General features: G+C 49.2%; 1 protein-coding gene across 1 annotated transcript in view; it reads right to left on the minus strand.

The window, feature by feature from the left end:
• LOC145362195 (transforming growth factor beta-1 proprotein-like) overlaps positions 1-20611 on the minus strand; it is a 41811-nt gene extending 21200 nt beyond the window's left edge. Inside the window, exons 1-2 of the mRNA XM_080218251.1 lie at positions 19402-20611; positions 5890-6035 (exon numbers count right to left, since the gene is read on the minus strand). Of these exons, the coding sequence (XP_080074377.1) occupies positions 5890-6035; positions 19402-19738 (483 nt within the window). The 5' untranslated portion in view covers positions 19739-20611. The remainder of the gene's footprint in view (positions 1-5889; positions 6036-19401) is intronic.
• Between the last annotated feature and the right edge of the window lie 3371 nt (positions 20612-23982).

Here is a 23982-nt window from a genome sequence, read left to right on the forward strand (position 1 = left end):
CACTAAGGGGCAATTTACTGTGCCCAAACTAGAATCATAGAATTCCTACAGTGCAGAAAACCCATCGAGTTCGCACCGACCACAATCCCACCCAGGCCCTATCCCCATAACGCTATGCGTTTACCTGAACTAGTCCCGCTGACACTAAGGGACAATTTATCATGGCCAATCCACCTAACCTGCACACCTTTGGAGTGTGGGAGGAAACCAGAGCACCCGAAGGAAACCCACGCAGACACTGGGAGAATCTACACAGTCGAAACAGACAGTCACCCAAGGTCAGAATCGAACCTGGATCCCTGGCGCTGTGAGGCAGAAGTGCTAACCACTGTGGCACCATGCCAGATATGGTGACCAAGAAGGAATATGGCATAAAGTGGTTTATTGGTCGGGGCGTAGAATATAAAAATTAGCAAGTCATGTTGCAGCTGTATAGAACTTTAGTTAGGCCTCATTTGGAATATTGCGTACAGTTCCGGTCGCCGCACTATCAGAGGGATGTGGAGCTTTGAAGAGGGCACAGAAAATGTTCACCAGGATGTTGCCTGGTTTGAAGTGTTTAAGCTGTGAGGGGAGATTGGACAAACTTGGTTTGCTGTCATTTGAACGTCAGAGATTGAGGGGGCGACCTGATAGGAGCTTAAAAAATGATGAGAGGCACGGATAGAACGGATAGTCAGAGTCTTTTTCTCAGGACAGAAATGTCAATGACGAGGGGGACTGACGTTGAAGGCAAAAGGGGAAAGTTCAAAGGAGATGTGAGAGGCAAGCTTTTAAGATGGGGGCGCGGGGTGGTGGTTGTGGGTGGGTGGGGGGGTGGGGGGGGGGGCACGGGATGGTGGTGGTGGGTTAAGTGCCAGGAACGCGCTACCGGAAGAGGTGGTGGAAGCAGATACAATAGCAAATGTTTAAACAGGCAACTTGACAGATGTACGAATAGGCAGGGAACAGAGGGATACAGACCGCGTAGAGGCAAAAGGTCTTTAGTTTAGAAAGATTACGGGGTTCGGGCAGGCGGAGAGTGTGTGGGGGCCTGGCTAAGATGGGTGGGTGGGTGCAGGCTTGGTGGGCCGGTGCAGGCTTGGTGGGCCGAAGGGCCCGTTCCTGTGCTGTCCTTTGTTCTAGCTGCGATGGTTTCCACTAACATCCACATGCACACACACACACACCCACCCACACTAAAGAATGGACACAGATTTAAAGTGGTTGACAAAAACAAGAGGGGTGATTAGGGTGAAATGTTCCTGTGCAATCTTTATCAACAGCTACTTCAAAAAAGGAAATTAGATTAATTCTTGGAAGGGAGAGAAAAAGAAGAGTTCTGGCAGTGTGTGTGGGACTAATTGGATATCTTTCAAAAGGGTCAGCACAGATCCAATGGGCTGAATGGTCTCCTCGTGTCCTACGAATTGAAACATCTCAGCAGCTGCACCCAGCTGAGTGCACAGGGCAAGGGATTAAACCTGGCAATTTCGTCCTTTGACTGTCCTAGGAATTCCTAAGGCCAGCCTGTTCCAATTCGTAGAATCCTGGCCAGTGGCTCGTGAACGGGGATTCTCCGTCTCAGCAGGAGCTCGATTGGAGCCAAGAGGGAGCGTGGCAAACACACACACACACACACGCTTTTAGTTCTAGGATTGCCAAGATTTAGACAAGGCTTGTAGTTAAGTTTATAAGTGCAGCTTGGGCCTTGCAGCCTGACTGAGACCAGACATTTTGGGAGATCTCAGGGGTGGTTCTGTGGATAGGACAGTGCAGCTCAACTGGGTCTCCAAAACTTAATTTCCTTTGTAATCTGTCATTAGAATTTACCCACCCCCTCAACCGAGTAAATATTGGGCCCTGTGGCCTCGCTACAGCGAGCAATAAGCGTTGTCATGGTGATGTAGGATACATACAAGGCCTAGGACAGGGGAACTCTTCCCCTCTGAAGACTGTGCTCTGGGAGGAAACCCACGCAGACATGGGGAGAATGTACAAACTCCACATAGACAGTGACTCAAGCCAGGAGTTGAACCCGGGTCCCTGGCACAGTGAGACAGCAGTGCCAACCAATGTGCCACCCACTGCATCATACTTTGGAGCATCTGCATTGGACTACCTCAGTGTCAGCTCTCTAAAGTTGTTAGCACTGCTGCCTCACAGCTCCAGGGACCCGGGTTCGATTCCCAGCTTGGATCACTCTCCGTATGGGGCCTGCACCTTCTCCCCGTGTCTGCGTGGGTTTCCTCCCGCGGTCCGAAAGACGTGCTGGTTAAGTGCTAAATTCTCCCTCAGTGTACCCGAGCAGGTGCCAGAGTGTGGCAACTCGGGGAATTTCACAGTAACTTCATTGCAGAGTTAATGCAAGCCTGCTTGTGACACTAATAAATAAAACTGAAAATATCTCTGCAAGCTGTTCCAGCCCTACAACCCTCCCAAGCTCTCTGCGTTCCTGCAGTTCAGGTCTCTTGCACACTCCCGATTTTCACTGTCCCACCATTGCCTTCTGCTACCTGGACCCTAAGCCCCGCCCCCCCCAACTTAAATTAAAACTGAAACAAAGAGAAACTAGTCAAACTTTCGGCTATCCAATGCAATGCATTTGAACTCAGCTCTCAAGAGGTCAAAAGGCCACCCGCCCGCCACCCACAATCTTCAAGAGAGGCTGATGTGTGAAAGTTCAAAGGGCTTGCGGGCCTGCTTTCGAAACCGTCTGGGTTTCCTGCCCCCTGAACCTGAACTTCAATCGCGATGATTCACGAAGTTGGCCTCATTTCTCATGCAGCCCAACTGCGGAAAATGGAAGTGCGCAGGTGCAAAACATGTCAAACAAGACGTCAAGAACTGCGGGCATTAAAAACTCGGCCAGCTTTGGAATCCACTGAGATCACACTCGTGTAGAGACATGCTGTTCAAACATCTGTAAAGACTCGCTGGCCAGTCTGCGAGCGGCAACCTAAATCCTCAACGCTGAACATTGTGAGGCAGAGTGAAGGGCAGCAGATCCAGACAGCTCCGACAATTCATTTATTACAAGTAGGCTTACGTTAACGCTACAATGAAGTTACTGTGAAAATCCCCTAGTCGCCACACTGTTTGGGTACACTGAGGGAGAATTTAGCGCGGCGTTAGGGTTAGAAGGCTGAGGGGGGATCTTATAGAGACGTATAAGATAATGAAGGGGATGGATAGGGTAGAGGTAGAGAGATTCTTCCTGCTTAGAAAGGACAGCAGGACTAGAGGGCACAGCCTCAAAATAAGGGGGGGGGGCGGGGTGCAGTTTAGAACGGAGTTGAGGAGGAACTTCTTCTCTCAAAGGGTGGTGAATCTCTGGAATTCTCTGCCCGTTGAAGTGGTGGAGGCTGCCTCACTGAATATATTTAAGTCACGGGTAGATAGATTTCTGATAGACAGGGGAATTAAGCGGGAAAGTGGAACTGATCCACTTCAGATCAGCCACGATCTTATTGAATGGCGGGGCAGGCTCGAAGGGCTGGGTGGCCGACTCCTGCTCCTAAACCAACACGTCTTTCGGACTGTGGGAGGAAACCCACGCAGACAGGGGGAGAACAGAAGCCTCGAGAGGGGGGGCGGCCAGGCTTTCGCAGCCACCACCAGAGGTGGCTGTTGCCAAAACTCCAGGTAACAACCCCCGCCCCCCACCCCTCCCCCCACGGCAAATAGGAGGCCAGTTGTGTGCCAGAGTCCGGTTGGGATCCAGCCTGTCCCCCGGGAACGCCCCCCTACAGAGGTGTCAACATGGAGAGCGGCAGGGAAGGTGGGTGGGGGGGCGGTCAGGCTTACGCCATCACACAGTAAATGAGACACACAGTGATTCGGGTGATAGCTCTCTGCTAGAGCCCGGGTCATATTATTATTAATGAGCAACAGTAGCCAGAGGCAGTGGAAATGGCGTTCCTGTGAGTGTGTCTACATCTCCATGTCAGCATTTCAACTCTACAATAAAAAGCAAAAATCGCCATAATCCCAGATGGCCAGAGGCTGCTTTCCCCTTCGAGGAGGAGACTGACTGGTGCCGATTTAACTTGAGGATCGCCGCACCTCAGGCGAGGGGCAAGGTTGTCAGTGAATGGGTGGCACGGTGGTTAGACCTGCTACCTCACAGCACCAGGGGCCCGGTTTGCGATTCTGGCCTCGGGCCACTCTCTGTGTGGAGTCTGCACATTCTCCCCGTGTCGGCGTGGGTTTCCTCCGGGTGCTCCGGTTTCCTCCCACAGTCCAAAGACGTGTAGGTTAGGTGGACCGGCCATGCTAAATTGTCCCTTAGTGTCGAGGGGCTAGCAGGGTAAATGCGTGAGGTTACGGGAATAGGGCTGGATTGGGGGGGGGGATGGCATTGTGGTCAGTGCAGGCTTAGTGGGCTCCTTCTGCACTGTAGGGAGTGCAGAACGGCCTCAGCCATTACGGGAACTGAACCCGCGCTGTTGGCATCGCCCTGCATCACAAAGCAACCGTCCAGCCAACTGAGCTAGCCGATTAGAATCCTACAATACACAGCGAACAATTCACTATCACCTGTGCTGGACGGTCCGTATGTGCCTCCACGTCACCTCAACAGGACACAGCGGATAGAAACTTAGGAGGTAAGAGCAGGAGTAGGCCATTGGGCCCGTCGAGCCTGCTCCACCATTCATGGCTGATCGTCATTCACAATGTCATAATCCTACACTCCCTTCACAGACCTTGATGCCATTAAAATCTAAAAAAAAAATTACTTCTCTCTTCCTTAAATATAACCTGTATAGAGGCTGTATAGCCTCCATAGCCTGTAGAATTCCACAGGTTCACCACCCTCTGAGTGACGAAACTGTTTCTCATCGTGGTTCTAAGTGGTCCACCCTGTGTCCTGAGACTGTGCTCCCTGGTTCTAGAGTCCCCAGTATCCTCCCTATACCAAGTCTAGATACAAGAGAATAATCATAGAATCCCTACAGAAGGAGGCCATTCAGCCCATCGAGTCTTGTACCGACCACAATTCCACCCAGGCCCTATTCCCGTAACCCCCGGCATTTACCCTGCTAATCCCCCTGACCAGGTTGATCGGGTTGTTAAGGCGGCGTACGGTGTTTTAGCTTTTACTGGTAGAGGGATTGAGTTTCGGAGCCATGAGGTCATGTTGCAGCCGTACAAAACTCCGGTGCGGCCGCACTTGGAGTATTGCGTACAGTTCTGGTCGCCGCATTATAGGAAGGATGTGGAAGAATTGGAAAGGGTGCAGAGGAGATTTACCAGGATATTGCCTGGTATGGTGGGAAGGCCTTATGAGGAAAGGCTGAGGGACTTGAGGCTGTTTTCATTAGAGAGAAGAAGGTTAAGAGGTGACTTAATAGAGGCATACAAGATCATCAGAGGGTTAGATAGGGTGGACAGTGAGAGCCTTTTTCCTCGGATGGAGATGGCTAGCACGAGGGGACATAGCTTTAAATTGAAGGGTGATAGATATAGGACAGGTGTCAGAGGAAGGTTCTTTACTCAGAGGGTAGTAAGGGTGTGGAATGCCCTGCCTGCAACAGTAGTGGACTCACCAACATTAAGGGTATTTAAATGGTCATTGGATAAACATATGGATGATATTGGAATAGTGTGGGTCAGATGGGCTTTAGATTGGTTTCAGGTCGGTGCAACTTTGGGGGCCAAAGGGCCTGTACTGCGCTGTAACATTCTACGTCTTAGCGTGGCCAATCCCCCTAACCGGTACATCTTTGCATTGTGGGAGGTGACCGAAGCACCTGGAGGAAACCCATGCAGACACGGGGAGAACATGCAGACTCTGCACAGAGTGACCCGAGCCCCAGAACGTGCTGCTAGTTTTGCATGCTCAGGGTGTAAGGGGGTGGCAGACATTGCCTTGAGGCTATGCGCTGTGCACGTGCATCGCTCTGTTACCTCGTACAACTCCACTCTCTGCTTGCTCAACACGGCATCATCCCTGGCCATTCGGTAAAGACGAAACTCAGCCCGGTGAAGGAATGGCTGATTGGAGGCATTGAACTGGATGTTGAACTTGTAGGTTTTGTGGAAGGAGTTACTATCTACAAGAGAGCAGAGTGATCACATCAGTAAAACATCTAAATTATCACATTTCATCACTGCCCCATTCCGAGCAAAATGTCAAATAATGAGGGCTGAACACAAAACTCACGCAGTACATCAGCACAGGCACAGCACGGGGTTCGACACAGAGTAAAGCTCCCTCGACACTGTCCCCCATCAAACACTCCCAGGACAGGTACAGCACGGGGTTAGATACAGAGTAAAGCTCCCTCTACACTGTCCCCATCAAACACTCCCAGGACAGGTACAGCACGGGGTTAGATGCAGAGTAAAGCTCCCTCTACACTGTCCCCATCAAACACTCCCAGGACAGGTACAGCACGGGGTTAGATACAGAGCACAGAGTCATCCTAACGATATCAAAGCAAATCCTTTGCTGTTGTTTTACCTCCTTTGTTTGTCAGATTTTTTTTTGCCAATAGCCAGATCTTGTTAATTAGTGCTTTAAAGTTTATTTATGAAGGTCACAAGTCAGCTTACGTTAACACTGCAATGGAGTCACTGTGAAAATCCCCTAGTCGCTACACTCTGGCACCTGTTCACGTACACCGAGGGGGAACTTAGCACGGCCACTGCACCCTAGCCAGCACGTCGTTCAGAGCGTGGGAGGAAACCAGAGCACCCGGAGCAAACCCACGCAGACATGGGGAGAATGTGCAGACTCCGCACTGACAGTGACCCAAGCGGGGAATCGAACCCGCGTCCCTGGCGTTGTGAGGCAGCGGTGCTGAGCACTGTGTTACCGTGCTGAATGATTTGGCTTTGTGGGGACACAGCAGACGCTGGGCTGGGACAATTCCAGCTTCATATGCCTGACCTCGGAGTCAGCAGCTAAGGCTTCCCTATTGTGCCTTCCGACAGTTTTGAATTCTGGCCTGGAGATGACAGGTCCCACTCAGTAACCCTCTCTTGAAATGGAATCTTGGCAAAACCCTCATCAAACGTTGCCCTCTGACCTGCTGCTGTAATTTACAGGAAAAGTGTGACGAGATTGAGAAGTGAGAGCAGCTCTGGCAACCACCAACAGCGAAGAACAATCAGAGGCAGCAAAGGGGCCTCGTGGTATTATCACTAGATTATTAATCCAGAAACTCAGCTAATGTTCTGGGACTCGGGTTCGATTCCCGCCACGGCACATGCTGGGATTTGAATTCAATTTTTTTTAAAAATCAAGAATGTACTGAAACCATTGTCGGAAAAACCCATCTGGTTCACTAATGTCCCTTTAGGGAGGGAAATCTGCCGTCCTTACCCAATCTGGCCTACATGTGACCCCAGAGCCATGTGGGTGACTCTCAACTGCCCCTCCAAGGGCAACTAGGGAGGGGCAATAAATGCTGGCCCAGCCAGCGATGTAGTAAAAAGTCTGACAACACCAGGTTTAAGTCCAACCGATTTATTTGAAAGTACACTCACTAGCTTTCGGGGTTAGTCCCTTCGTCAGGTGAATGGAGAGTTCTGGCCTCAGGCAGAGCATATAAAGCACACAGACAGTTTACGGATTACTGATTAGAATGCGAATCTTTACACCTAACCTGGACTTAAACCTGGTGTTGTCAGACTTTTTACTGTGTTTACCCCAGTCCAACGCCGGCATCTCCACACCATGACTACTATCGACACCAGCCAGCGATGCCCATAAATGCATTAAAAAAAGGGGACACTTTCATCTTCCTTTTCCATCCCTTAAATAAACGGGAGGTTCACTGAGGATGGCACAGTGGTTAACACTGTTGCCTCTCAGCGCCAGGGACCCGGGTTCGATTCCCATTTTGGTTCGCTGTCTGTGCAGAGTCTGCACGTTCTCCCCATGTCTACGTGGGTTTCCACCGGGTGCTCCAGTTTCCTACAACAGTCGAAAGATGTGCGGGTTAGGCTGATTGCCCCTTAGTGTCAGGAGGATTAGCAGAGTAAGTACGTGGGGTTACGGTGATGGGGCCTGGGTGGGATTGTGTTGGTTGCTGGTTGGATGGGCCAAATGACCTCCTTCTGGACTGTAAGGATTCAAGTCTACGATTCTGTGATTCATCAAAGGCCTCCGACATGCTTTTCTAATTCATGTCCTAACACACAAGGGAAACGGTTGCAGGGGACAAACTGGGTGGCTCTTGCAAAGGGTGCAAGCATGGGCACTGTGGACCGAATGGTCTCCTCTATGCTGTATGACTCGGAGCGAAAGCCTAGTTCCTTGTGTGTGTGTGTGAAAGGGGACTGATAAAAAAAAAGGTAGTATTTTCTTTCCTTAGTTCCCTCACTGAAAGGGGAAGTAATGTGGTGTGTGATAAGCCTCAGGCCCAACTGCGTACAAGTCTCCCGAGGCCACAAGGCAGGTCCCAGCCTGCACGCTCACAGGCACATTTCTCTCACACGTCTGTCAATGAGGAATAAAAACAGCGAACAATCAGTCAGTGAGGATCGGAAATGGAAATACCCAACGGTTAAACAGTCAAGTTGTTTCATAACAGCCCAATACATATTTAAAAAAAAAACCCAAGTTTCTCAATCCCCAAGGTTCCATTGAGTTTACAATTAGAGAGAATTTACAAGCTGGGGCCATTTGACCCAAGAGGAGCCCATATCCATTCTCTGGCAAAGACTCCGGAGGGGTTTTTACAGGGTTATGCATTCAGAGAGTGTTTCCCCTGGCTGGGGAATCTTGAACACAGGGACACAGTCCAGGCTAAGTAGTTAGGTTTTTTTTAAAATTCTTTCATGGGATGTGGGCATCTTTCGTGGCCCGTCCCCAACTGCCCCTCGAACTGAGTGGCTTATCAGGCCATTTCCCAGGAGAGTTTAAGAGTCAACCATGTTGCTGTGGGTCTGGAGTCACACGTAGGCCACGTGATATCAAGGAAGTGGAGACTGACTCTTCCCCACCTGCTGAATATGTGGCGGGGCTTAAACATGACGGGTTTCAGAATTCCCAAAATGTAACTGGGGCAGCTTGGTGACCCAGTGGTCGGCGCTGCTGCCTCACAGCTCCAGGAACCCGGGGTCGATTCTGGTATCGGGTCACTGTCTGTGTGAAGCTTGTGCATTCTCCCCATGTCTGTGTGGGTTTCCTCCATTTTCCCCTCTCAGCCCAAAGCTCTGTAGGTAAGGTGGATTGGCCATGCTAAATTGTCCCTTAGTGTCCAAAGATGTGTAGGTTAGGTGGATTGGACACTAAGGGGCAATTTAGCATGGCCAATCTACCTAACCTACACATCTTTGGACACTAAGGGGCAATTTAGCATGGCCAAAAATCAATAGGTTAGATAGATTGGCCACAGTAAATGTGTGGGGTTATGGGGATAGGGGTAAGATGCTCTGTCAGAGACTCGGTGGGCTGAATGGCCCCTCCTGCATTGTGGGGATTCTACGAACTGGAAGAAACTCCGACCTTGACCAATTCCAAATGTTGGACAAGGAGAGGGAGTCTGGTGGTTAGGTGGAGCTCTGCATTATCAACGCAGAAGCTGAGATTGTGGTTTATTGTGAGATTGGATTATCTGTGAATCACCTTGCCACATTTCATTGTGCTGCAGTCACAGAGGCGTATAATCACAAACTGCTGTCACTGTGGGATTTCTGAAATCGATCTACTTCCCCTGTAGCAAGAGGCAGGAAGAACAACACAGAAGGTCCCCAAAACTTGTCACTCATTTACCAGCTGATTCATCGCCTAATCCTGTTTTTAAACTGACCGCAGAACACAGGCTGAAAATTCCAAGAGAATCTACCAGTCCCCTTGAGGTTAGAGTTTCCGGCTGTTTATTACAACGTGTGATACTCTAAAGTCCTCAGATGGTTCTTGCGAGAGGTTTTCATGAACTGGGACCTCCTCCCTCACTGTCAATTCTCACAATGTCTTCAGCTCACTTTTGATCATTCTCCAAACTCTGGGGAACAAGTGGATTCACAGCATCAGTTTAATATGAAAATTTACTTCTCCAAACCTTGCTGAATTTTTTTTTTACATTTGTTGGGGCAGTGAAACAAAGAACAATACAGCGCAGGAACAGGCCCTTCGGCCCTCCAAGCCTGCACCGATCATGTGTTCCTATCCGTTTGTATCCCTCTATTCCCAGTCTGTTCATGTGGCTATCTAGATAAGTCTTAGGTGATCCTAGCATGTCTGCCTCAACCACCTTGCTTGGTAGTGCATTCCAGGCCCTCACCAGCCTCTGTGTAAAATACTTTACCCGCATATCTGTGTTAAATTTTGCCCCCCACCCCCCCCCCCCTTACCTTGAACTTGTGAGCCCATTTCCCCCCCCTCCCCACTTACCTTGAACTTGTGAGCCCTTGTGTTTGTCATTTCTGACCTGGGAAAAAGCTCCCAACTGTTCACCCTATCTAATGCCCTTCATAATTTTATACACCTCTATTAGGTCTCCCCTCATTCTCCGACTTTCCAGGGAGAACCACCCCAGTTTACTCAATCTCACCACATAGCTAATACTCTCCATACCAGGCAGCATCCTGGTAAACCTTTTCTGCATTCTCTCCAAAGTCTCCACGTCCTTCTGGTAATGTGGCGACCAGAACTGGATGCAGTATTCCAAACGTGGCCTAACCAACGTTCTATATAACTGCAACATCATATGCCAACTTTTATACTCTATGCCCCATCCAATAAAGGCAAGCATGCCATATGCCTTCTTCACCACCTTTTCCACCTGTGCTACCACCTTTAAGGATCTGTGGACTTGCACACCCTCTGTGTTTCTATACTCCTGATGGTTCTGCCATTTATTGTACAGCTCCCCCCTGCATTAGATCTACCAAAATGCATCACTTCGCATTTATCTGGATTAAATTCCATCTGCCATTTCTCTGCCCAATTTTCCAGCCTATCTATATCCTGCTGTATTCTCTGACAATGTTCATCACTATCCGCAACTCCAGCGATCTTTGTGTCGTCCGCAATAGGTGTCGATGGGCTCAGTATTTACTGCCCACCCCTAATTGTCCCTTTAGAAGGTGGTAGTGAGCTGCCTTCTTGAACCCGCTGCACTCTCTGTGATGTAGATACACCTACTGCGCTGCTAGGGAGGGAGTTTCAGAATTTTGACCCAGCGACAGTGAATGAATGGCTGATATATTTCCAAGTCAGGATGGTGACTGACTTGGAGGGGAACTTCCAGGTGGTGGTGTTCCCCCATGTGTTGGCTGACCCTTGTCCGTCTAGATGGTCGCAGGATGGAGGAGACATGGGAAGTGCATCTTGGTACACATGGCTGCCACTGTGCATTAGTGGTGGAGGGAGTGAATATTTGTGGAAGGGGTAGCAATCAAGCGGGGCTGCTTTATCCTGGATGGTGTCGAGCTGCTTGAATGTTGTTGGAGCTGCACCCATCAGGGCAAGTGGGGAAGTAGAAATCATAGAAACCCTACAGTACGGAAAGAGGCCATTCAGTCCATCGAGTCTGCACCAACCACAATCCCACCCAGGCCTACCCCCATATGCCTACAATATTTTACCCACTAATCCCTGTAACCTATGCATCTCAGGACACTAAGGGCAATTGTAGCATGGCCAATCAACCTAACACGTGCATCTTTGGACTGCCGGCATGGTGGCATAGTGGTTAGCACTGCTGCATCACAGCGTCAGGGACTGGGGTTCGATTCCCGACTTTGGGTCACTGTCTGTATGGAATCTGGACATTCTCCCTGTCTCTGCATGGGTTTTCTCCGGGTGCTCCAGTTTCCTCCCATAGACATGCTGGTTAGGTGCATCGGCCATGCTACATTCTCCCTCAGTGTACCCGAACAGGTGCCAGTGTGCGGCGACGGAATTTTTCCACAGTAACTTCATGGCAGTGTTAATGTAGAGCCTACTAATAGAATGGATCCATAGAAGCCCTATAGTACAGAAGGAGGCCATTCGGCCCATCGAGTCTGTACCGACCACAATCCCACCCACGCCCTATTCCCATAACTCCCTGCATTTACCCTAGCTAATTCCCCTAACAGTAGGGCCAATTTAGCATGGCCAATCCACCTAACCCACACATTTTTGGATGGAGGGAGGAAACCGGGGCACCCGGAAGAAACCCACGCTGAGACAGGGTGAATGTACAAACTCCATACAGGCAGCGACCCAAGACCGTAGGTGAACCTGGGACCCTGGCGCTGTGAGGCAGCAGTGCTAACCACTGTGCCACCGTGTCAGCCAATAATTTATCTTTAAATATTTAGTATAGTTTATTTATTAGTGCCACTTGTGACACTAATAAATAAACTGTAGTAAATATTTTGTCATAAGTCTGTGCTGAGATGTAGGAAGTGTAGCAGCTGATTGAGACAGACTCCTGCAGGATAAACTCCCATAAACAGCAATGAGATGAACACTGTGATCTATCAGTTTCAGTAATGTTGATTGATGGATGAGTAGTGGCCAGGACTGGGGAGAACTCTGCTTCCCTTTCGCACAATAGTGCCCCGGGATCTTTCCCATTCGGTGAGAAGAGGGCAACATCTCATCTGGGAGACGGAAACTCCGACAGCGCCGCACCAGGCCGGACTTCACATCCCAGAGAGGCACTGAAACCTACAATCTTCTGATACAGCAACCTTACCCTCAACCCTACCCCCCGCAAACAGAAAGGGAGGGGAGGAAGGGTGTTGCAATAGGCCAGTGGCCCTGGAGTTACGAGGGGAAAAAGAGAATCAACTTGTATCCTATTGCCATCCTGTAACCAGTTCTGGAGAGAGAGAGAGGACGTGTGTTTGTGCATGTGGATGCTGAGTGTGGGCAGCAGTAGGCTTCACTGTGATGGTCTCCGCAGCCAAATAGCCCATCGATTTGTTTTAAAAATTCATTTATTGCCCATCCGTAGTTGCCCGAGGGCAGTTGAGAGTGAACCACATTGCTGTGGCTCTGGAGTCACATGTAGCCCAGACTGGGTAAATTTCCTTTCCTAAAAGGGACATTAGTGAACCAGATGGGTTTTTCCGACAATGGTTTCACGATCATCAGTAGTTTTAATTCCAGATATATTTTATTGAATTCAAATTCCAACATCTGCTGTGGCGGGATTCGAACCCAGGTCCCCAGAACATTAGTCGAGTTTCTAGATTAATAGTCCAGCAATGATACCACTCGGCTAACATCTCCTGCTAAATAAATTCACAAGCAAGGGATTGTTAAGGTGACTAGGGGACTCTTAAGGAAACTCAAGGGCCATGGGAGCTGGGAGAGGAAATTATCAGCCTTGAATGGTGGAGCAGGCTTGGAGTGGGGGGGGGGAGTGGGGGGGTTGGTGGAGAAGAGAGAGAGAGAGAGAGAGAGAGAGAGAGAAGAAGAAAGGCCTTCTCCTATATCTTATAACCCACCCCCCCAAAATAGGCAAGTACTAGAACAGCTGGTGGAATCTAATGTAACCCAGTGGGAATACATGCCAGGGTAGTGAGTGCAGAAACTGGGAGATAAAAGTTCTCTGGTAAGTCAAAAAGAGCCCGTAACTGGGAGTGCAAATCCAAGAGGAGTTTATGATAGATTGTTGATACAATTACTGGCACTATAGGCTTCTCTCTTTGGGACTGGAATCTCATTGTGGATTGTTTTTCTTTTGGCAGATCCATCCACAAACATCTCCCAGGCAATTGAGATAACGTGAGTCATTATTTACTTCAGAGCAGCACAAGAATCAACAGGGCAAGGTCAGTCTCGCTGTGCTTCTGGCTTCCTGGTAGTCACGGGACAATCTGCTGGGGTTGCTGACCAATCATATGCGTTGGCACATGTGTCTACAACTGACCCAGACACGAGGCAAGAAAGCCCGCGCTGGTGGTCATCCTTGGAAACCAGGGTTCCACAGACAGCCAGCCGTTCCTTCCAGCTCCGTTACTCTCGCCGCAGGACCTGCCTCAGGTCACCGTGCGCCATCCTGCTTCACCCGAGGTCAGATGTTAAACCGAGATCCTGTCGGCCTGGTTGGGTGGATGGATCTCGGGGAGAAGCAAAACAGTTTCCCCATCACCCCACCCCCCCGCCCCCGCTGCTGTCCTAGCCAAAATCCACAAAGGGTACCTAGTCCCATTACCCCCTGCACATTGTTTCTGTTCAACTAATCATCCAACACCTTCTCAAATGCTTCAAATGAAGCTGCCTCCTCCACACTCCCAGGCAGCACATTCCAAACTCCTGACAACTTGAAGGATAAGAAAGAGGTTTTTTCCCTCACATCATATTTGCTTCTTTTGCAAATCATAGAATCATAGAATCCTACAGTGCAGAAAGAGGCCCTTTGGCCCATTGAGTCTGCACTGACCACAATGCCACCCAGGCCCTACCCCCATATCCCCACATATTATACCCACTAATCCCTCCAACCTACGCATCCCTGGACACTAAGGGGCGATTTCTTAGCATGGCCAATCAACCTAACCCGCACATCTTTGGACTTAAATTACTTTAACTCTGTGTCCCTCTTATTCTCGATCCTTTTACAAGCAGGAACAGTAGGGATTCTATGATTCTACACAAACACAGTGGCTACAAGAGTGGTCAGAGACTAGGAATATTGCAGTGAGTAACTTACCTCCAGACTCCCCAAAGCCTGTTCTCCATCTACAAAGAACAGGTCAGGAGTGTGATGGAATACTCCGCTTGCCTGGATGGGTGCAGCTCCAACAACACTCGAGAAGCCCAACACCATCCAGGACAAAGCAACCTGCTTAATTGGCACCCCATCCACAAACATTCACTCCCTCCACCACTGACGCTCAGTAGCAGCAGTGCGTACCATCTACAAGGTGCACTGCAGCAATTCACCAAGGCTTCTTAGACAGCACCTTCCAAACTCACGACCTCCACCATCTCGAAATACAAGGACAGCAGACACATGGGAACACCAACACCTGCAGGTTCCCCGCCAAGCCACACAACATTCTGCCTTGGAAATATGTTGGCTGTTCCTTCGCTGTCGTTGGGTCAAAATCCTGGAGCTCCCTCCCTAACAGCACTGTGGGTGGACATACACCATAGTGGGTTCAATGAAGGCGGCTCACCACCACCTTCCCAAGGGCAATTAGGGACGGGCAATAAATGCTGGACTAGCCAGTAAAGCCCACATACCTCAGATGAATAAAGAACCCAGGATTCTTCCTCATGTTAATGGCTCTAGCAATCTTGGAGGGTCAATAAGCAGTGGATGGTGGGTTTTTAATCAGGAATACAGGTCCATCACTGACTATCACAGTGCCCAAAGTAGTGGAAATGCCAGGAGTTGATTCCTAAAAGCCAGGAGCGTTGTGAGGAGAGAATTAATATTCTACACTTGTGGAGGAGGATGAATATAGTCTTTGTTTCCAGATATGATAGAGCAAGAGAGGGTAGTTTCCAGGACCAGAGTAAAGAGAAAGAGATCAGCTTCCAGAGGAGAGACGAGGCAAAGAGAAAGAGGATACAGAAAGATAGAGGAATGGAGAGTCCCACAAATCACTCTCAGGGTTAGATACGGAGTAAAGCACGTATACAGAATTGCATGTGTACAGGAAGACACAAAGCTCACAGTGGATTTATAAACACTGATGCACACACACACACACAAAAGAGCCTGTTACATAAATGCCAGTTACTCACGCGTACCCACAGAAACTGCATTATTCAGCTTTAGTGCACGTGGAGCATTAACTGAGTGTAGGAATATCATTCCCTGTGTATACAAATACCTTTGAACAGATCTTGCTGACTGTCCCAGTGTGTTTGCTGTACTGCATGTTGATACACAATATTCTCACCCGAGCTTCTGATCCTCCAAGCTCCACTGGAAAGCAGCAGATTGGCGGGTAATGCTTTTAGCTTTTTATTGCCGTGTTCAAATCCCTCCACGGGATCAGCCCTGCCCATCTCTGTAATCTCCTCCAGCCTCAGAACCCTTCCCAATCTCCTGTCTTCCTCTATCTCAGGGTTCATGCTCATCTTCACTGATCACGATTGCTGGCCGTCCCATTTTCATAGCATCATAGAATGCCTACAGTGCAGAAGGAGGCCATTCGGCCCATCAAGTCTGTACCGACTCTCCAAAGAGTGTCCCACCCAGGCCTTATCTCCATAACACCAGCCATCCACCTTGCTAATCCACTAACCTGCACATCTTGGGACACTAAGGGACAATTTAGCACGGCCAATCCACCTAACCTGCAGATCTTTGGAGTGTGGGAGGAAACTGGAGCATCCAGAGGAAACCCATGCAGACACGTGGAGAATGTGCAGGTGCCACATAGACAGTCATCCAAGGCCGGATTTGAACCCGGGTCGCTGGCACTGTGAAACAGCAGTGCTAGGGATGGCACGGCACGGCACGGTGGCGCAGTGGTGAGCTGCTGCCTCAGTGCCAGAGGCCTGGGTTCGATTCCCGACACGGTGACTGTGTGGAGTTTGCATGTTGTCTGCACAAGTTTCCTCCAGGTGCTCCTGTTTCCTCCCCCAGTCTGAAAGATGTGCAGGTTAGGGTGCATTGACCCGAAGTGTGGCAACTAGGGGAATTTCACAGTAACTTTATTACAGTGTTAATGTAAACCTTACTTGTGACTAATAAACAAAATTAACTTTACTAATCACTGTGCCGAGTTGTTAAGGGGACTGTCTGCCCCTCAACCATGGCTACGTTCACCCACGCAGTGTCCACCAACATGCATCAGACCTTCCTTGCCCAGTGGGCACTGCGGTGGGGAACTGGGGTACATCCTTTGGCACCTTCTTTTTACAGTGCCCCGCCCAGAGCCGTCACCCCCTCTCAGGTTTGTTTCATTATTGATTTTCCATTTTGTCCCATTTTTATTAAAAGGGGAAGCTAGATAACCACAGGGGAGGAGGTTGGGGGAAGAACAAGAAAGGAATAGCACATGGTGATAGGGCGAGATGAGGGGGAGGTGGGAGGAGGGTCCAGAGGAGCTTAAACAGCAGAACAGGCTAATGGACAGTGTTGGGAGGTGGGACTAACAGCAGAACACTCAGGGTTCCCACCTGAGATTAAGTGTATTCCTGGAAGTTCAGTCATGGGTTACCCCCTCCACCCTCCAGCCATTAGTCATTCAACACATCCATCCTTGTGATTTACGGTGTTCCTACACCAATTGGAAAGCACAAAGACCCATTACCCAACTGGATGATGCTGGACTGTCAGCCAATCAGCCTTTTCTCCTATTGTCAACTTTATCTCTGGTAATGAGAAATGTTTTGAAAAATCCTTTTTAAAATAACAAACTTTTTTTTCTGAGCTAATGGTAATTCAGGATCACAGTCAGCAGAGTCCTGGAGAATGATCTTCAATCTCCAAAGACGGGCAGGTTAGGTGGATTGGCCATGTTAAATTGCCCTTTGGTGTCCAAAGATGTGTAGGTTAGGTGGATTGACCATGCTAAATTGCCCCTTGGTGTCCAAAGATGTGCAGGTTAGGTGGATTGGTGATGCTAAATTGCCCCTTGGTATCCAAAGATGTGTAGGTTAGATGGATTGGCCATGCTAAATTGCCCCTTGGTGTCAGGGACTAGCTAGGGTAAATGCATGGGGTTACGGGGATAGGGCCTGGGTGGGATTGTTGTCAATCCAGGCTCAATGGGTGGAATGGCCTCCTTCTGCGCTATAGGGATTCTATGAAAGGATTCCTGGAGATTGCAGGCCAATCCTGGAGGATTGGCAACACCAGCCGGCGGTGCAGATCCTGGAAGAATCAAATTTGGATTTCTGTTTGTCATTTTGCGATGGCTTCCAAACTATTTTAATCTTGGAGCTATAAAAGGCAGAAGCTGAGCCAGAATCCTGCTGATCCCTTCAGGACTTGGTTTGAACACAAAAGGGTTTTCTACCGCTCTGGGGAGAACATTCCACTCTCCCCTCAGTTTCTCCAACGGACAGCCACAAAGCAGTGGCCTCGATCAGTGTAGCCCCCTCCAGGTGAGGTCATGGAGCCCGGGTCACACGAGGACAACCTGGAGATGTCAGCAGTTGCGTACAGCCCCCAGCCCTAGGGTAAGATTAGTGTGCAGATTAGATGGTCCTTTCCTGAGATTTAAAGGCAAGGACTCTGCCCCTGTCAGGGGAGTCTACTGCACGCGGTGTGAGAGGGTGCTGATTTCTACAGGGGATATCACTGTCAGTGTTTAAGTTAAGTTTTAAAGTTTATTTATTAGTGTCACAAGTAGGCTTACTTTAATACTGTAAATATAGTGAAAATCCTCTCGTCACCACACTTCCGTAGTCCAAAAATGTGCAGGTTAGGGTGCATTGGTTATGCTAAATTACCCCTCAATGTCTCCTAGGCATGGAGTGTGGCAGCTAGGGGATTTTCACAGTAACTTCATTGCAGTGTTAATGTAACTTGTGACACTAATAAATAAACATGTTGACCACTCCAAGATCTCTCTCTCTACCCTGATCACTGCGGGATCTCTTCCCCACCCTGATCACTCCAGGATACCTCTCTCTCCTGTCACTCCGGGATCTCACTCTCCACCCGATCACTTCAGATTCCTTCCTTGCTCTAAACCCAACCTCCAAATCAAAAGAAAATCATAGAATCAAAGAAACCCTACAGAGCAGAAGGAAGCTATTCGGCCCATCGAGCCAAACCTGCACCGACCACAATCCCGCCCAGGCCCTATCCCCACAATCCCATGCATTTACCCTAGCTAGTTCCCCTGATGCTAAGGGACAATTTAGCACGGCCAATCCACCTAACCCACACATCTTTCAGACTGTGGGAGGAAACCGGAGCACCCGGAGGAAACCCATGCAGACACAGGGAGAATGTGCAAACTCCACTCAAACAGTGACCCCAGCTGGGAATCAAACCAGGATCCTTGGTGCTGTGAGGCAGCAGTGCTAACCCACTGTGCCACCCTTTTGCTGAAAATATCTTAAAGGAAAACAGCAGCCAGAAAATGCTGAGGAGGTCGGGCAGCCTCTTTGGAGAGAGGAAAAGCAGTAGAGCCTGTGAGTTATGTGGGCAGTACAGTAGCACAGTAGTTAGCACTGCTGCTTCACAGCTCCAGGGGACCTGGGTTCAATTCCCGGCTTGGATCACTGTCTGTGTGGAGTTTGCACATTCTCCTCGTGTCTGCCTGGGTTTCCTCCAGGTGCGTCGGTTTCCTCCCACAGTCCAAAGATGTGCAGGTTAGGTGGATTAGCCGTGCTAAATTGCCCCTGAGATGCGTAGGTTAGAGGGATTAGTGGGTAAATGTGTAGGGAAATGGGGGTAGGGGTTGGGTGGGATTGCAGGCTCGATGGGCCAGGTGGCCTCTTCCTGCACTATAAGATTTCTATGATTCCCTCAGCTGCCCAGCGAGTTGATTGGAACAGGCAGTGTGGGCTGGAGGGGGTCACAAACACAAAAGGAGGGCATCACTTACCCTGTCCCTTGCCTCCCGTGTTGTCTCCCAGGGTGTCAAAGCGGTGCACCTCCTTGGCATAGTAGTCCTCCTGGGTGGTGGTGAGGTCCGGCCGCTCCTTCAGCAGCAGCTCCTTGGTGCTGTTGTACAGCACCATCACCTCGTTGGTGACGGTCACCTGCTCGGCCTTGGGGGGGCTGGACAGCTTGAGCTTGCTGAGAATCTGGCCCCGGATGGCCTCGATCCGCTTCTTCCGGATCTGCTCCATGTCGATGGTCTTGCAGGTGGAGAGGGACAGGGCGACGGGCAGAATGTCCCACAGCAGGACGACGAGAGGGAGGAGGACCCGGCACTGCATCCTTTGTCCCCGGCCAGAAAGTGACACAATGACTCCTTCAAACAAGGGGGCTCGCCGGCTGACGATTTATCGGTGAGAGGACAGAATATTCTTGACAGCAGCAGTCAAATCCGGGAGGCAAACCCCGATTTCAAATCAGAATGAAGCAACTTCAAGCTTAAAATGATGAATCCTTTTCCTCTCCTCAAAACATGTCAAGGGAGAGGAAAAAAAACAAACAGCAAAGCAACTTATGTAGCTGTGATATTGTTGTGATCTTGTCTGACACAACAAAAAGTTTTGTGGAACTTTTCTCTCTCTCTCTGTCTCTCCTCGGAAATTTGCTGCGGATTTTGGGAGATAGGTTTTTAGTAAACGCTCCACACATACAGAGAGAGAGAGAGAGGTCACAGACTGGTTGTTGGAGACTCTTAGCTGATGTGGGCGAGGGATTGAGAATTTATAAAGCCCCACGCCTCCCAGGAAATGGGTGTGGTGTTTAACAGCTGTGTGTGCAACTGCGTCTCTGGTTCAGAATGTCTGCAAATCATTTCCTTCATCTTACAAATGTAACAAGAGGACTTTTTTTTTCAATAAGTCTCTCTCTTCCCTCCAACAATCTTCTGGAGCCCCCTCCCCTTTTTTTTCTCTCTGATCATCCTCTGCACAGTTAACTTTTTCTCCCTCCTCAGAGATGCTTTGCCATGACCTGTTTTGTATTTTTAGGGGTTTTATGTTTGGGGGAAGGGGTGCTACTCCCCATTCGGTTTGCCTCTGTGGATGTCCTCCGTGTCAGGGCAGCTGTGGGGTGTGGAGGGAGCTAAGGCAAGAGGCAGTTTTTTGGACTGTACATCAAGGGGAGACGGCAGGAAGCGTCTCTTGGCTGAGACCAGCAGTCTCTCTCTCTCTCTCTACTCAAATGACAGCATCACCCCCTGCGTTTCTTTTTAAACTAACTTCAACTGACTGCCCCGTTGCAGCACTTGTGATAGAGTTTTTTCACAGGGGAAGGCCACCTTGGGGTGTAGTTATTGGCTGCCCCCGTTTCCTGGCGATGCAGTGATCTGTGCACAGCAAGCTCCCATAACGAGCTTGAGGGTCGAATGTTGGCCAGGACGCCGGGGGAAGTGGGGGGGAGAAGTGGGGGGGAGAAGTGGGGGGGGGGGGGGGAAAGTACTCTGCTTTAGTTTCTCCCAGCAGTGTCAATATTTGATAGTCACAGGGGAGGGGCAAACAGAGTCTCACTTCAATGCCTCACCTGTACAGCAGACAGCCCGTTTTAAGCTGTGATTTCAATAAAGTCCCACTGCTATGAGAGCTCATCCTCATAGCTGGGGTGGGGGTGAGGAACATAAGGAGCCCAGCACGGTTGGAGGTGCTCTCTCTCTCTCTCATATTTTTCCTGCCTGTTCCGGAGGGATGGCACGGTGGCACACTGGTTAGCACGGCTGCCTCACAGCGCACAGGGCCCCGGGGTTCGATTCCCGGCTTGGGTCCCTATCTGCGTGGAGTTTGCCCATTCTGTCTGCGTCCGGGTGCCCCGGTTTCCTCCCACAGTCTGAAAGATGTGCTGGTTAGGTACATTGACCCGAATAGGTGCTGATGTGTGGCGACTAGGAGATTTTCACAGTAATTTCACTGCAGCGTTAACGTAAGCTTACTCTAACTTTAGGAGTTAACAATCCCATGGTAGTGTTGGAAGGGGAGCAGGGGAGTCCTCCCAGCTCAACATTCTCAGTTGTGGACTGTAGAGAGGGAGCTTTATTCTATATCCAACCCCGTATTGTACCTGCCTTGGGAGTGTTTGATGGGGACAGTGTAGAGGGAGCTTTACTCTGTATCTAACCCCGTGCTGTACCTGTCCTGGGAGTGTTTGATGGGGGAACAGTGTAGAGGGAGCTTTACTCTGTATCTAACCCCGTGCTGTACCTGTCCTGGGAGTGTTTGATGGGGGACAGTGTAGAGGGAGCTTTACTCTGTATCTAACCCCGTGCTGTACCTGTCCTGGGAGTGTTTGATGGGGGACAGTGTAGAGGGAGCTTTACTCTGTATCTAACCCCGTGCTGTACCTGTCCTGGGAGTGTTTAATGTTGGTACTTGGTGTCCAACAGTGAAAATCTTTCTCATTCTGCAATCCTGTAGTTTTGCTGAGTAATTTTGATTTAATAAAGGTTGGCAGTGTTGGTTTAATTTGTGTGTGAAACAAAAAGCAGACACATAGGAGCTAGGTTGAAAGTGGCAGCAAGAGTCTGTAATAATCTCATGTGTGATGTTGGAAAGCCCCTAATTATGGGAGGAGTGAAGTCAGGAGTTTCATTACAATTAGGTAACATTAACTGGGAGGCAACATTTGCTTCTGAATCTGTTATTGAGCCTGTTCACAATTACTACTGAAACTCAGAGTTGGATCCCAAGCTCGCTCTGCAGTGAGAACTCCTCATTATAACAATTATCCCAGGAAACTCAGGGACAACAGGAACAGGGAGGATTAAGGAGCAGGAACATCCGAACCTTGGCATCCACACAGGTTACACACAAGCTTTCTGGTATGGGTGGGTAGATGGCCATTTTGAAAGATCCCACAAAGTACAACAGTTTGGGAGTGACTGCGTTTATTCCAATGTTGACCAAGCCACCTGGTGTGTGTGGTGACTTTCATGGGTGCAAATGGATTACTTGTGGTTAACCCATTATACAAACACTATCCACTTTCCTTTCTGTGAAACCAGAGTGGATAAGAGTGCATCATTCACAATTCGCAGATCCCAGGACAGGCACAGCACAGGATTAGATATGGAGTAAAGCTCCCTCCAAACTATCCCCCATCAAACATTCCCAGGACAGATACAGCACGGGGTTAGATACAGAGTAAAGCTCCCACTACACTGTCCCCCAACAAACTCTCCCAGGACAGGTACAGCACTGGGTTAGATACAAAATAAAGCTCCCCCTGTACTGTCCTCATCAAACGCTCCCAGGACAGGTACAGCACAGGGTTAGATACAGAATAAAGCTCCCCCTACACTGTCCTCATCAAACACTCCCAGGACAGGCACAGCACAGGGTTAGATACAGAGTTAAGCTCCCTCTACACTGTCCCCCACCAAACACTCCCAGGACAGGGACAGTACGGGGTTAGATACAGAGTAAAACTCCCTCTACACTGTCCCCATCAAACACTCCCAGGATAGGTACAGCATGAGGTTAGATACAGAGTAAAGCTCCCTCTGGAGAGGTGTGTGTGTGTATAACAGGTCTGTGTGTCCCAGCACTGACTGTATTACAGTATTGTCAGTGTAATGTGTTGTGACTGGGGACACAGATGGTGTGATATTTAGCTTAGCTTCTGTTACAATGTCTATTTTGCTGTGACTGATTTTTACATTATGGTGGTTCACTCCATCCTGCTCCCCCCGTTCAGACAAGCAAGCCTGTAACACACTGATAGTCTATACTGCCCCACCATCATCTCTTCACAAATACATTCCTCTTCTCTTTCAGCAACCGAAAAATCAACTTTGGACTAACAGGAAAAAGGATATAACATTTAGTGAATGCAAACCAAACAGAAGAGGAAAATGATTGGGTATTGTTAATGTTAATGTACCATTGGCTCCAATGAGAGAGTGGATGAAGAAGAGGGATGGGTTTGTTTGGCAAGTTAATGTACAAATAGAATTGGCTGGGTGGATCAGTGGCCTTACAATAAACTATTTCCTTTTGCATTGCTGACAGATTTGCTGCTGATACATATGATTAATATCCATGGTCTACTTTGGAAATCTTACATCAACACTTAATAATCTCAGAACAGATACGGCGTGGGATTAGACATAGAATATAGCTTCCTCTACATTGTCCCCATCAAACACTCCCAGGACAGGTACAGCATGGGGTTAGATATAGAGTAAAGCTCCCTCTACACTGTCCCCCATCAAACACTGCCAAGGCACACTTAGCCTAGGATTAGGGACATTTATCCATCTCTTTAAGTTACTATCTCAAGCTCAAGTGCTGTTTTAGAAGTTTATGGGTAGAAACAGGGACTACGTAATTTACTTTGGACCAACACTAACTCTGGGGCGAGTGGTAAATGTGTCACCCGAGACTCAGGATTCATCACCAATAAGAATCTTCCATTAATTGGTGGGCACTGGACTGAAATGCAACCACTGATTGAAAAAGCCTTGGAAGCACGATCCAGAGATTGCAGGACAGGCCACAAACCTCCATCCTCAGTTTATTTTCCAAACCACATTGACAAA

This window comes from Carcharhinus amblyrhynchos, unplaced genomic scaffold (genome assembly GCF_965287045.1).
Source record: "Carcharhinus amblyrhynchos unplaced genomic scaffold, sCarAmb.v2.hapA scaffold_37, whole genome shotgun sequence".
In the NCBI taxonomy this organism is placed as follows: Eukaryota; Metazoa; Chordata; class Chondrichthyes; order Carcharhiniformes; family Carcharhinidae; genus Carcharhinus; species Carcharhinus amblyrhynchos.